At 42.3% G+C, this 15509-nt stretch overlaps 1 protein-coding gene across 1 annotated transcript in view; it reads left to right on the forward strand.

The window, feature by feature from the left end:
* The window catches only part of LOC309840623 (beta-galactosidase-1-like protein 2), a 47657-nt gene that overhangs the window by 7866 nt on the left and 24282 nt on the right, over positions 1 to 15509 (forward strand). The window contains exons 2-6 of the mRNA XM_082682846.1: positions 6299 to 6496; positions 8072 to 8140; positions 8696 to 8791; positions 10513 to 10621; positions 15386 to 15478. Coding sequence (XP_082538972.1) covers positions 6299 to 6496; positions 8072 to 8140; positions 8696 to 8791; positions 10513 to 10621; positions 15386 to 15478 — 565 coding nt within the window. The remainder of the gene's footprint in view (positions 1 to 6298; positions 6497 to 8071; positions 8141 to 8695; positions 8792 to 10512; positions 10622 to 15385; positions 15479 to 15509) is intronic.

The following is a 15509-nucleotide window of genomic DNA, read 5'->3' on the forward strand; positions in this document are numbered from 1 at the left end:
TGGTGCTTTCTTGTTTATGAAGTTCTAATGTGTATTATCTCATTTCCTCACAGTGAATTCCTTGGAGAAACCCCACATTTATCATCCTCATTTTCTCAATGAATTTATTCTTTTCATTAATTATATTAAAAACTCATTTAGTAACCTACCAGAAGATTTTCAGAAAGGAAACAGTTGAATTCTCCAGAATTTGGTATTTGATATGAGCTAGCTTTAGTTGTTTGCAGTGTTAGCTTCATGCCTCTTAAGAAGCACTGAGAGGAAATATTTTTTTAAAAAATCTAGAAAATGATAGCACATAAAGACAGTAGCAAATAGAAGCTCTATCCAGGAAGGGATGATAAATACATATATCAAGGACAAGATAAGGATTAGTGCTTCTCAAACTTTACCTTAGGGTCTGGTTGAAATGCAGATTCTGATTCAGGTGTCAATTAAGGCCTGAGTTTCTACATTTGTAGCAAATTCCAGATGAAGATACTCTGCAGGTGCAGACCACATCTGGAGACAACACCCCCCTGCCCAAAGGAGATTTCCCAATGATTAGCTAGGGGACAGATTAGGGAGAGTGTGTTACTAGCAGAGATTATGTTGGAACAAGGGGTCACAGAGAGCACTTCCAGCCCTGTATATACCTCTACACTGAGTGGGTAAGGAAAGGGAGGCTCTCACAGCATTTGGGAGACACCTTAAAATTAAGGTCAGTGATATGAGCTTGGTGAGTTGCAGACTGTTCCTTTGAAGCTCTGGCCAGTGAATAAGGAGTGTTGCCCAGTGGAGCGATTGCTAAGTTGTATTTTCACTGTCTTTAAAAATAATGAAATTTTATGTGTGCCTGTGTGTATTTTCACCACTTGGACTGTCAGTATACTCCCCGAGTTTAAGAAGAGAATCTGTCCATCAGTTCTTCCTCGTTCTAGCCTGGGGCCAGCCTGGAGGGTGGGGCACCTGAGGGAATGCCTGGGGGTGTCAGGAGGGGAGAGTACATAAAGCCTAGTGAGTACATGAGGCAAGAAGGCAGAGTGTGTGCTTTGGAGCAGATGTGATGAAAACTAAGGGACACCAAACTCTTCTGTGCGTGTGGTATGAGAAACCTCAGACACAGCCAGAACACCAGGAGCTTGTGGCCAAAGGAAAGGGGGGTGGAGGGGTGGAGGGGTTGGGAAGAGCCAGAGCAAGGAGGTGGCTAGGAGGTCCAGACTGTGGTCATAGGGGACCTGAAGCCTCATGTAAGTATCCTAGGCCTCATCCTTTAGGGTAGAGTTGGCAAAGTTTCCTGTAAATGTGTTCAGCTTTGCAGACTGTACAATGTTTTTATCATAGCAACGTCACTGTGGCCCAAAGTAGCCAGTCAGGACTGGAAAGAGTGGGCATGGTGGGGTGTCAGTAAAACTATTTATGGACATCGAAATGTGAAATGTGAAGTTGATATAATTTTTTGTGTCCCCAAATCTTGTTTTTTTAGTTTCTTTCAAACCACTTAAAAATGTGAAAGACAAAAAAAAAAAAAAAAAAAAAAAAAGTGAAAGACATTTGTAGCTTGCTGGCTGCACAAAGACAGGAGGCAGGGTGGCTTTGGCCCACACCTGGGGTTTGCTGACACTGGTCAGGGGGCTGGGTTGGTTTGACAGGGTCCTGGTGGATAAAACTTTTCGTTGTAACATTTTAGAAATTGTAATATGATGGGACAAAATCTTCCATATAAAATGTGATTAGATAGTAAATTAAATGGTTAAGAATGGAAAGATTGGGATTATTCCATGTTAAGGACATAAAAGAACCTCACTGAGGCTATTCTCTAATATGCAAAGCATGCAAAAATAAACTTATTTCAAATGGTGACAAACTCTGTTATAACACATTACAGAGTATTCCATTTATATCTGACCTTCACAGCAGTTAGGACAGGCATTCACCCCGTTTCACAGAGGAAGAAACTCATTCCCACACGGCTCGTGTCACTGACCCAAGGAGGCCATGCTACAAGGGTAGGGCCAGGATTCGTGTCCAGATCCTCCTCTTACAGATATTGTTCTTGTTTTTGTTTCCCCATATAGGTGGTCCCTTGGAAAAACTGTATTATTATTATTATTATTATTATTATTTAAGTAGGTGCCATGCCCAGTGTGGAGCCCAACATGGGGCTTGAGCTCATGACCCGAGATCTTGATCTCAGGGCCTAATGAACTGAACCACTCAGGTGCCCCTAGAACTGTATTCTGAAATATCCTTTCTAAGTCACTTGGAAAGTGGAACTTTTCTCTTTTGAGAAAATAGTAACGAGGTCCCCAGATTATACACAAATGACGTTTGAACTGTAGTATAACACAACTGCAGTCCTGTGGAGCAATAGGAGTTCTGGGTCCTGGGGGCTGTGGGAAGTAGAAAGGAGGGGGTGAAATTAATTTTCTTTGCCCATGAGTGGCTGTCGACAAAATTTCCAAGTAGTGAAATCTATGGCACTTCCTGTTCTCCCATCTCTGGCCACTGGGGCCCCTGATTTGCCCTAAGCCCTCCTGTAAAACCCTCCAGGGGCTCAGCCTCATGGGGTCTGTGGAGGAGCTTGTAAATACCACCAATCCCTGGGCTCCACCTCCACCATCATTAATTGGTCAGGGGTGGGGCCTGCACATTCCTTGTTTTTTTTTTCTTTTTTAAAATTTCTTTTCAGCATAACAGAATTCATTGTTTATGCACCACACCCAGTGCTCCATGCAATACGTGCCCTCCATAATTCCCACCACCAGGCTCACCCCAACTCCCACCCTCCCCCCCCTTCAAAACCCTCAGATTGTTTTTCAGAGTTCATAGTCTCTCGTGATTCACCTCCCCTTCCAATTTCCCTCAACTCCCTTCTCCTCTCCATCTCCCTATGTCCTCCATGATATTTGTTATGCTCCACAAATAAGTGAAACCATATGATAATTGACTCTCTCTCCTTGACTTATTTCACTCAGCATAATCTCTTCCAGTCCCGTCCATGTTGCTACAAAAGTTGGGTATTCATCCTTTGTGATGGAGGCATAATACTCCGTAGTGTATATGGACCACATCTTCCTTATCCATTTGTCTGATGAAGGGCATCTTGGTTCTTTCCACAGTTTGGTGACTGCAATTGCACTACTGGGTATTTACCCCAAAGATACAGATGTAATGAAAAGAAGGGCCATCTGTACCCCAATGTTTATAGCATTCCTTAGTTTTAAGCTTCCCAGGTGATTCAGATATGGGGCCAGCTGTGAAAACAGCTGTGGCTAAACCCGAACCTCCTTCTTGTCCTACTGGCCGACCTCAGTCAAGTGCTAGGAAGGGTGCTGATGAAGCGATTTCACACCGTTTTGGTCTCACGCATCCTGCATCATTTGGTTACTAAGCCTGTTAAACCCAATGGGTCAATATGTTTGTTCTCTCAGCTCTGATCACAACTGCCCAAAGACAGACTGTTGTTTCTGATCTCAAGTAGTACTTCTCACTCTCTCTGTGCTGCAGCATCATTTTCCTTTTCTTCTTTAAAAGTCTTTTTCCCCCCAATGTTACTTTATCGAATACATTGAAAACAGATACTAGAAAAAGGAAATGAAAAGATTCACAAAGTATGTGCCCCAGTCTTTTATGATGAGCTTCAACAGACAAAATGACATGTATTGCTCTAAAAGTATGTTTCTTTCTTTCTTTCTTTTTTTTTTTAAAGACTTCATTTATTTATTTGAGAGAGAATGAGAGAGGGGGAGAGAGAGAGGACATGGAGAGGGGAAGGCCAGAGAGAGAAGCAGACTCCCCACCGAGAAGGTAGCTGGATGCATGAGGGACTCAATCCTGGGATTCCTGGATCATGACCTGAGCTGAAGGCAGTTGCTTAACCACCTGAGCCACCCAGGTGCCCCAGTATCTCAGTTTCTGTACCGGTCACAGACTAGTAGCTGGCGGTTGGGACTGGTGTGTGCTAGGCCAGGCCCGTGTTGTCGAGAGGCCCCAGGCTATCCACATGCTCACACAGCCTCCTCACCTGTCTGCTTGCTAGTCCTTGAGTAGATATGCTCTCACTTTTTAATGCTTTTGCCCCTAGTTCCTTCTGCTTTCTCATATTGTCTGCCTTCAAACTTGTGATAGTGTCATCTTGGACAAAGCTTTCTCTGGCTGTACCTGGATAATTTAGATAATTTATGCTCTCTCATATTGTCTGCCTTCCAACCTGTGACAGTGTCATCTTCTTGGCAAAGCTTTCTCTGACTCTACCTGGATAATTTAGACAATTTCTTCATTTGACAATTACATATGTGTGTGTGTGTGTGTATATGTATATTTATTTCAGCTACTGTCCTCTGCCCTTGCTAAGCCAGACTACCTAATTTGTAGAGCCCGGTACACAATGAAAATGTAGGGCCTTTGTCTAAAAAACATTGAGAATTTCAGGATGGAGATAGTGTCTGAAACCATGTATACAGTGTGCGCTCTGATACATTTATATATTGTAATGTGATTGACACTCTAACAATATTTATCACGTGACATATTTATAGTACAATACGGTCTATATTCACTATACTGTACATTAGATCTCTATGGCTTATTTAACTACTTTTTGCAAGAGAGCCTTCTAAGCATGGGGACCTGGAGGATTCCATGGGTCATATGCCCCAGAGGCCAGCCTTGGGCTTATCTCTGTGCTTGCCTTACAACAGCACTCTGACACCGACTTGTAATTATCCGAGTGTGCACTGAGGTGTAGAAAGACTGTATGTGTCAGAATGCCGTATAGGACCATGAGGACTGTGGCTTGGAGAAGCTTTGTTAGGATGGGAGCCAGCTTCCTGAGGAGCACGCACACCTGCACTGGATTTTCACTAAATGCCATTAACATTTTTCCCCCCCATCAATCGCAGGGCTCTGGCTGTTTTGCAGTGTAGCGTATGCAAGTTTATGTTCAGAGCTGAAGCACTTGGCATTGTAGGCAGAGGAGAAGCTGGCTGGCATGTAGGGAAAGGACGTAGGAAAGGGACAGAGCTGTGGCAGAGATGGAGAGTGGAAGGGATGGCTCATCCCATGATCACACTGGGAGAGTCATCTATGGATGTGCAACATGCATGTGCCCTGTGCCCCCGTGACCTGCACTGCTGGTCCCCAGAGAGACCAGAGCTCTGTGAAGGAGCTGCCCCTTTGAAGGACACAGAAAATTGTTGAATCCAGAATCAAGATGGAAACTCTCAGCCTAAATTTTGTTCATGCATTTCTGTTTCTTCTAAGAGATGACAGTCTCCAGTCAGTGATTATCAATATTGATTGAGTGGAGCAATTTGGGCCTTAAACAGAGCATGTCTCTCAGTGGCACAGTTGTAGCCAGTGTTACAAAATGAATAGAAAGACAGGTGGGCAGCAGTTTAGGGAGCTTTTTTTTAACGCAGAAGAGCCCTGCGGGGGCAATACGCCCTCTAGTGTCAGGAATTGTAATGAAAAGTGGGTGTAGAAAAGGCAGATCCGGGAAATTTGCTTTCCTCTCAGACTCACACTGCGCTTTCCTGTCCTCAAACTCCTCAATTTCTGGTCTCCCCCAGCATCTCTTGCTGGGTTTCTTCCATGGCCTTAAGAGACTGGGGATAAGAGAGGGAGGGAATTCTAATCATGAGAATTAGTTTGAGGGGACTCCCCTCGGTCAAGACCTGATTTTTTAGGGACTAACACTTTCCAACCACCCTCCCAGATGGGGCTCTCTGTTGTGCTGGATTATCTCTTGAACTTAATCTTTAGTTAATAATTAAGACTTGGAAAGTTGGTCAATGAACAGATGCTGTTTCTAACCTCCTTCTAGGTATTTACACCTCAAGCCGGGCAGCTGTGACCGTGGGGTGGCTCAGAGGTACCATTTGAAGTAGCTGTTGCTTTGATGTTAAGTCGAATGGCCTGGAAGAGCTGGCCATTGTAGGAACCTGCGTGCCACACTTGTCCTGGGTACCCTGTACTCCCCTGCGAATACCCTTTCAATGCTGTGTGCCCCCACCATGTCCTCTCTCCTGTTAGCACATAGTTTCCTCATTGACCTTTGTGTTTGTCTTGTTCCTGACAACGGCCTCAGCTTGCTCTTCCCTTGCAGTGGGGTGCAGATGAGTGTACTAAAGAAAGACTCCTTCTAACGTTTGACTAAATCAGAAGGTAGGGAGCTTTTTCTGAAGGCCTCGGAAGCAGGACCTCTTAGAAAAAAGGAGGGCCTGTGGAGGAGGAGAAAAAGCCTCTCTCCTAAGACTCTGTACCCCTGCTCATTGTTGAGAAGGAGCCAAGTCTCAGCTGCCTTTTCTCTTTGCAGGTCGGATTGGTATAATCTGATCCCTGCATGGCTAAAACACCGGCAGTCAGGGCTTAAGGCCAATGGCCAATACTTCATGCTGGAGGACTCCACTTTCTGGATCTTTGGGGGCTCCATGCACTATTTCCGGGTGCCCAAGGAATACTGGAGGGACCGCTTGCTGAAGATGAAAGCCTGTGGCTTGAATACCCTCACCACGTGAGTGCTGCCCCACCCCACCACCAAGCATGGGCATCTGTGGCATCTGTGTCTTGGGCTTCTTTAAGGCAGCCCAGACGGTGGGTCTCCATCTGGCAGGATCAGCCCTGCCAGATCCTGAATGTGAGCTGTCCCTGAAGAGAATCTTTGGGCTGAATTTTGTGAGGAAAAATATAGGAGGAGCCCAGTCCTCTGCACAGGACTGCCAGGTATAACAACTGCCTTCCCTCACCTGCACAGCGCTCCCCGTTTGTGTGGATGAGAAGACAGGCTGGATGTATAAGCTTTAGAGGAATAGAAAGAGCAATGGCATACAAAGGTATACAGTGAAGGAGGGGAGTGTAGGTGTAGGAGGTGATTAAATTATCGAATATATATACGTCTATATCTATATACATTGATATATCTATATCTAGGCTAGATATAGATATATTTAGATATTTTAGATATATTTAGATATATTTAGATATAGATATTTAGCTACCTAGGTAGCTAGCTAGATAGATATAGATATATTTAAACAAGCACACCACCCCTCAGTTTATTCAGCAAATGAGTAAGATCTTTTTCAAAATAGCTTCCTTGGGAAAGCATTTTCAGGCAGAAATATGTGATTATAGATTTTCTTGAACAGTTTATGAGGTAGCTTTGTAGACAATTTCTAAAAAGAATTACAGGAATGTTCTGGGCCATCACAACATAGCTGAAACAAATGTATATAATTTTCCAGAAAGATTACTTAAAAGGATCCATTTATTTGCATATGTAAATTCTGGTCCTATGGGTACATTCACACATCACAGGACTCCTCAGTCTTGTGGGAATATGGCAAGCTAAGCATTCTATGTTATTAAAGCTAGGTAATCTGTATTTTCTCAAACACAGAACTCCTGAGTCTGAATTAGAAGCAAGCAAACCTCCTCTCCCTATACCTGAGCACATTCTTTGCAGCTGAAGAGGGTTCCATTGGAAGCTGGGGTGGGTGGGGGTCCAGGAGAGGACCAGCTGTTACTGGTTACTGATGTGTGTTACTGTCATACATCAGCCCATATCTCTGCCTCTTGAGTTGGGCCCTTTAAAGAACTTATTTTATTTTCTTATCTTTTCAAGAGAATACAAGGAAAGAATTCTTTGGAATTTTGGTTGCATCAGTAAAAATAGGACTGACCACTGAGGTTTCCTCTTATTTTACTTTTAACTCTTTCTCTTAATAAATTACCTTTTTTTCCTCTGATGAAGGAAAAACGAGAGAGGTGGGGAGGGAGGAGGAAGTCGGGGAGTGGAGTGCATGCTCAAGCTGACCGGTGGTCCCATCTTAGGCTTTACCGAAATCTTACTGGCCTTCTCTCACTTCTCCTAAGGAGATGACATATTAGCCCCCACACCCCATCCAGGGACTGGCCCTGGATTCTCTAAGGTCCCTAGATCTCTTCACTTAGTTCTTGGTTACAATCATGACACCATTACAACAATGTACCTAATATATCCTCAGACATTTTAGGGATAAAGGAGGTAATCTAGACAACAAACTAGAATAAATGAAAAGCTCAATCCTGTAAATATCTTCTATTACAGCTATGTGCCATGGAACCTCCATGAACCAGAAAGAGGCAAATTTGACTTCTCTGGGAACCTGGACCTGGAGTAAGTGCTGTTGCTGCTTCTGTGGCCTGGCCTGGGGTTGGGAAGCAGAGAGGTGACCCCTTGGGGTTGATTAGGAACCATGGGACCATCTCGGTTCTGCTTTGAGAACCAGAGAAAGGCAGGTCAGGAGCCTTATTCTCAGGACCCACATGCTGTCTCGCGACGAACCTGTTACTCCTGGGGGTCTGGGTCTGCCTACTCTGAGTCCAAACCTCTTCGCTATAGCCCATCAGTGCCTAAACCCCAGTGTCTGTCCTGCTTTGCAGTGTGGTCCAACCACCTGGGCTGGGACAGGGGTTGCCCCTCTCTGGTAGCAAGGCAGTTGGGGTCAGGTTCACTGTTAGGACCCCCGTACCCTGTCTAATACCCTTCATCCTTATGCCCCCAGTGGGGCTGGGCAGAAGGTCCTAGTCTGGGAGCAGGTGAGAACCCAGCTCCCAGGGCCTCTGAAGGCAGGGAGGAGAGGAGCTGGGCAGCTCCACCACCTTGGGATGCTGGACTTGTCTCCACCCTCCTCCTCTGTGTCTTGAGAGTTGCTGACGCTGACCTCCCTAGGGCCTTTGTGCTGATGGCTGCGGAGATCGGGTTGTGGGTGATTCTGCGTCCAGGCCCTTATATCTGCAGTGAGATTGACCTCGGGGGCTTGCCCAGGTGAGTGGGGGCTATGTGGGGCTCCAGCTGTGGCTTGAACTGTCCTCTGAGCTTGTGCAAAATAGTGATCACAAATGTAGGTTTAATTTTGCTACAAAAGTATATTTTTCATTTTGTACTGAAATTCTTTTTCAGAATAAGTGGTACCAAAGGAGGCCATTTTAAATGATGTCACTTTATTTGATAAAGTATAAGAAGCACAAATTAATATTTTTGTTTTATCTTCAAATTTCAGGCTTGAATGAATTATGTTAGGAGACTATGTATAGTCTCCACTAAGGTCAGTAGAGTTGTCTGAGGTTGGAGGAGAAATCTGGACAGTAATCACCTGGTACCGCATTCATTCCTTGTCCTCATTATTACTGCCATTAACTTTCCACAAAAAAGACTTTTTTGTTAATAGATATAATCTTTCCTATCTTTAGGGTGTTCCAGATGGTTAGATCCACTTTCTCCCTACCCCATGCTGCCCCAAGAGGGAGGAAGACTGGTCCTGTTTGCCTTGTGGTCTCCTTCGGGAATGGCCTCTCCCCACTGCACAGCCACCAGCCCAGGCCTTGTTTTCTCTTTCCTCTCCAGCGCAACACAGCCCTACCCTAGGGATCCAAGCAGCCTCTATCTCCATTTCCTTTGATCCCTAGGATCACCTCCCTGTCTCTGTGCCCTTGACAAGGCTGTGCACACAGCCGGAGTGCCCTCCCCCTGCACCTAGGGATTAGAAATCTCTGTGTCAGCGATGTCCTCAGGTTCAGCCGGAGCTGCCAGGAGGACAGAATTGAAGTGTTAGCTCAGAAGCTCCAGCACTTAGCCCTCCTCCTGGGCAGCACTGTCCATTCATATCCTGGCATATGGACACACCCTAGGGAGGCCCAAATAAGCAGAGACCCAGTGTTGATGAGAAGCTAGACCCTTCTAGGTGAGATGGAGGGTGGAGGTATCCATCTCGAGGAAGCTGCTCTTTCCTCAGGCATTTTTACCTACCTAAATTGATCATTTTCTGACCTGTTCAGGGCTTCCAATTTAGGAGAGCCCTCAGAGCCTTTATAAGAAAATATAAATGTTTTCTCAGAAATTTCAAGTGAGAAGGAAAACTTTCTGACTCCAGGTCTGGAAGGAATAATATGATCTGGGGAATGCAATGACAATGGACAAGTTGTGGAAAACATTCCCCTTCTTCCTCACCTGCAACTCCCCTGAGCTGAGGTCTGAAGAGCTAAGGAGGCTGATGCTAATGTGCTCCCCTCCCCCGCCAGCCAGGACAGCTGGGGGAGAAGTCGGATTAGCCTCTGATGGCCTCTGTGTCAGGACTGGTTTTCTGGGTGACACTGGAAGGTTGCATCTGGCCCCAGTGATTCCTTAACCCCTTTGGCTTCACTAATTTGTAATGAGATTTTAGAGTAAATGCTTCAACGCTGGGCCTTGCGTTCAGTGAAAAGCTTTTCTCACACTGCCTGGCAGCCAGGCCTATCTATATAGCCATAACGCTGGAAATAAAATCCCTAGCTGTGCTGGTTGTCTTTTTGTAGGGAAGCAGTGCAGAGTGCAGGGCTGGAGCAAACAGATCTCTCTGGATCTGTTTGCACAATCCGCCTTCCTGGCTGAGTGGGGTGGGAATGGTCTCACTCCCCAGGACTCTGAAGCTGCTTTTCTCCCCCACCATCACCCTATCCAGAATAAACCCACAGACAGTGAAACTAATCCCCCCCCCCCTTTTATTCAAGCTGGTTACTCCAAGACTCTGGCATGAGGCTGAGAACAACTTACAAGGGCTTCACGGAAGCAGTGGACCTTTATTTTGATCACCTGATGTCCAGGGTGGTGCCACTCCAGGTAAAAGCAAGGAGCCTCCTCTTTGATCTTCAGCTGTCTCCTACTGGGAGTAAATAGTCCTAGGTGACCTCTCAGACTAGGGGCTCACAGTTCCTTTCAACACAGGAATGCTTTCTTTTCCACTGCCTGAGATCTTTAATTGGAGGGGTTTGTAATAGTTGTTTTCTAAAAGATATATTTCAGTGTTGTCTTAGGTGGCAAAGTGCTGAAGGGATAGACAGGCACAAGGACTGACATTCATCCTCCCAGTGTCAGAGCTGCCATATGTGATGTCTTGGTAACTGAAAAACCCACCAACTGGTGTCCCAGTACCAGTACCAGTGGCGTACTTACTGGCTCAGTCCTACATGGAGAAGAGCTTAAATGGATGGGCCCTTACCTGTAAGACAGCAGGACTTTTTGTGGTTATAAAATTACAGTTGATGACTTTTCAAGGTACATCTTTTGGCTACCTACCAAAAAAGTGCTGTGTGATACACATTTTATTCAAAACATAGGTGATAAAAAATCAGTTTTGGGGAGAAAGTATCTTATCCTTGCATGTAATATTTGGAGGCAATCAAAAGGCAGGAATGGGAATAATTAATCTAATAGTATATAAAAATTAGAAGAATCATGCTGAGAAATTAGTAATTTATTAAAAAAATTAATACATCTACAAAAATTGCTGTTGAGTTGGGGCGCCTGGGTGGCTCAGTTGGTTAAATGGCTGCCTTCGGCTCAGGGCATGATCCCAGTGTCCTACATCGGTCTCCTTGCTAAGCAGGGAGCCTGCTTCATCTACCTACTGCTCCCCTTGCTGTGCTCTTTCTCGCTCTCTGACAAATAAATACAATCTTTAAAAAACCATGCTTTTGAGTCAATCGTTTGGAATGTTCAGAGCACACATAGACCAAAGGAATTCCTTGACCATTTATAGGGTAGGCAAATAAAACACAAGGTGCTCAGTTTAATTTGAATTTCAGCTAAACAAGAAGGAGTATATTTTTTAATATAAATATGTCCTTAATGTTGCATGGGATGTACCTACATTATAATATTCATAATTTACATAAAAATGTATTCATTGTAAATCAAGTTTAGCTGACTATCTTGTACTTTTTAACTTCTTAATTAAACCTAGAAACCCTAATCATGAAAGAAGTAAGAAGCCAGGAAATTATTAGCCTAGATTTTTGCAAGGAAGATGGGATTACTGAGATGATTCAGCAGGTTGTAGTAGATTGGGTGCTGGAGGTAGAGGCAGGGGTTGTAGGGAAGGTCATCCAGGAATATGGCTCAGAAGCATTCTTAAATACGGAAGTAGTATACCAGAAATTAAAAAAAAAATTCTGGGTATAACATAATTATTTTATTTTTTGTTGTGGCAAAATATACATAACAGAAAATTTACTACTCTTACCATTTTAAAGTGTAGAGTTCACATACATTTACATTGTTGTGCAAACAGTATTACCATCCATTTCCTGAACTTTTCCATCTTCTGATACTGAAACTTTCCATTAAACATTAACGTCCCACCTCCCCTCTCCATAACCTCTGGCAACCACCATTCTACTTTCTGTTGCTATGAAGTTGACCACTCTAGGTACTTCATATAAGTAAAATCATACAGTGTTTGTCCTGTTATGACTAGCTTCTTTTACTTAGAATGTCTTCAAGGTTCATTCTTGTTGTAGCACATGTAGCAGGTGTCAGAATTTCCTTCCTTTTTAAGACAGAATCATAATTTTTTGTATGTCTGTATCACATTTTATCCATTCATTCATGAATGGACACCTAGGTTGCTTCTGCCTATTGTGAATAATGTTGCTATGCTAGTTTGTCTTACTAAAGTTTTATCAATTTTGTTAATCTTTCCAAAGAACTAACTCTTGGTTTTGTTGTTTTTTTTTTTTTTAATTACCTGTTATTGTCACTATTCTAATCTTTATTATTTCCTTCCGTCTGCTACCTTTGAGTTTAGTTTGTTTCTTTTTTCTAGTTCCCTAAAGTGAAAAGTTAGATGTTGACATAAGACCTTTCTTCCTTTTTAATGTGTTTACTGGTATAAATTTCCCTCTTAACACCACTTTTGCTGCATCTTGTAAGGTTATGTTGAATTTTTATTTTCATTTGTCTCAAGGTATTTCCTAATTTCCTTGAATCATTGGTTGTTTTTAAGAGTGTGTTGTTTTATTCTCACATATTTCTGGGAATTTGAGGTGTGAATTTTTCATTGTTCTTTTTGCTGTTGTTTCTAGTTTCATTCTGTTGTGATCAGAAAAGATACATTATATGACTTCAGTCTTTTAAAATGATTTAAACTTGTGTTGTGGCCTAACATATGATCTGCCTTGGAGAATGTTCCATTTGTATATATTTGAGAAAAATGTGTATTTTGGATGGACTGTTCTCTATGTATTTGTTAGGTTCATTTGATCTATAGCATTGTTTGAGTCGAAATCTAGGTCTTTTCATTAGGGAATTTAATCCATTTATATTTAAAGGAATTATTGCTAAGGAAGAATTTACTTTGGTCATTTTTAATTTGTTTTCTCTATGTTTTATAGCTTTGCTCTCCTGTATTTCCTCCATTACTAATTTCCTTTGTATTTAGTTGATTTTTTAGAATTACAAGTTTCAATTCCCTTTTCATTTCTTTTGTGTATGTTCTATAGTATTTTCATTGTGGTTACCATGGAGATTACAGATACTGTCCTAAAGTTATTACATTCTATTTTTATATCGGTGCCAACTAAACTTCAGTTACACACAAAAACTACTCCTTTACACCTCTACCTCCCTGTATGGTATTTGTCTTTCTCTGACTGACTTATTTTGTTCAGCATAATACCCTCTAGTTATATCCACATTGTTGCAAATGGCAAAGTTTCATTCTTTTTGACATTCACTTCTGTTGGAGAACTTTGTATTTTCCTGTGGCTTAAAGTCACTGTCTAGCATCTTTTCATTCAACTTGAGGGAGTCTGTGTAGCATTTCTCATAAGTCGATTCTAGTGTTATCAAACTCCCTCCACTTTTATTTGAGAACGTCTTAATTTCTCCCTCATTTTTTGAAGGACAGTTATGCTGGATGTAGAATTCTTGGTTGATAGGTTTTTTTTTTACCTTTCCCTTCAGCCCTTTGATTGTATCATCCTTCTGTCACTGCCCTGCAAGATTTCTGGTGAGATATTCACTAATAGTCTTATTGGGGATCACTCACACATGCTTTTCTCTTGCTCCTGTCAAGAATCTCTTTTTGTCTTTGGCTCTGACAGTTTGATTGTAATGTGTCTTGGTTTGGTCTTTTTGTTAATGCTACCTGGAGTTAACTGAAGATTCTCAGATTTGTATATCTATGTCTCCTCAAATTTGAGAGGTTTCCAGACATTAATTCTTCAAATAATCTCTTTGCCCTGTTTCTTTCTTCTTTTTGGGATTTCTGCAATGTGTATATTTATCTGCTTACTGATGTTGTGTATGTCCCTCAGGGTCTGTTCACTTTTCCCCATTCTGTCACTTTTTGCTCTACAGATGAAATAATTTAAAATGACTTGTCTTCAAGTTTTCCTATTCTTCCTGTTTGAATCCATTGTTGAACTTCTATGGTGAATTTTTCTATTCAGATACTGTTATTTTTCAGCTCCAGAAATTTTATTTTTTTAATACATTCTCTTTACTGATATTTTCACCTTGCTGATATAGCTTCTTCCTGATGACTTTGTCTAGGTTTTCTTTAGCTCTTTGAAAAAAAAATATGTGTGTATATATGTGTATGTGTGTGTGTTTTAAAATCTTTGTCTAGTAAGTCCAGTGTGTGTTCTTTAAGACAGTTTCTAGAGATATACTTTATCCTTTTGAATGAGCTATGTTATGCTGTTTCTTTGCCTGTGTTTGTTGTTGTTGTTGTTGAAAGTTGGCGGGATCCTAAGCATTAAGATCACAGTGGGGTGATGGCTTTAGATCTTCTCAGATGTTTTCTGGGCATGTGTCTAGTCTTGCCTGTGTGTGTGCCACCTTTTTTTCCTCCTAATTTTCCTTGGCTGCTTTTACATGTCTTAATTTCCCAAAGAGTCTCACCTCAGTTTTTCTTTTCTTTTCTTTTCTTTCTTTCTTTCTTTTTTTTTTTTTTTTGTGGCCTTAGGTGTTCTATCATATTCCTCTACCTATAACCCCTTGTACCTGGCATATATGGGCCTTTAGACCCCCCCTGAAATTTTCACATGTTGTTATCTTCATTACCTTGTATAGCTTCCAACCTGAGGTCCAAGCTATGCCGTTTCCTGTATGAGCTCCAAGTCAGATGAGACAGAAACTAGTCTACTGGGAAGCCTATAGACAGTCCAGAATATTGCAAACAAGTTTCATTTTTCTCCTTCTGTCTTCAGGGAGGGAACTGGGGATTGGGTTGCTTTTTTCTGACTATGCCATGCTATGCCAGCGAGGAGGTGGGGCAAGGGTGAAGAAAAACACCAGGAGATTTCTTATGCTTTTAAACATGCGTTTTTCTTGATTTGCTTAAACATTTAACTGGTTTCCAGAGCTCTTAAAAAGTTATTTTAGTTGGCCTGTAATTGTTTGATGTTCCCATAAGGGAATGAGGACCTGGAACTCTCTACCTACTCTATGTCCTACTGACATCATTCTCAATTATATTACCAAATCTTTTGAGACTTTTGTTTTCAAATGCAATATTTTGCTGGTAATTGGTGATAAGTGTGGTGAAATTAGTACAGTTTCCACTACAAACTCAGCTTTTGATTATTTCTCTTTTCCCAGTATAAGCATGGAGGCCCCATCATTGCTGTGCAGGTGGAGAATGAGTATGGTTCCTATAACAAAGACCCTGCCTATATGCCTTACATCAAGAAAGTAAGAGTCAGTTTGGTTTATTTCTTCATAT

Source organism: Mustela nivalis (assembly GCF_964662115.1).
Source record: "Mustela nivalis genome assembly, chromosome: 9".
Lineage (NCBI taxonomy): Eukaryota > Metazoa > Chordata > Mammalia > Carnivora > Mustelidae > Mustela > Mustela nivalis.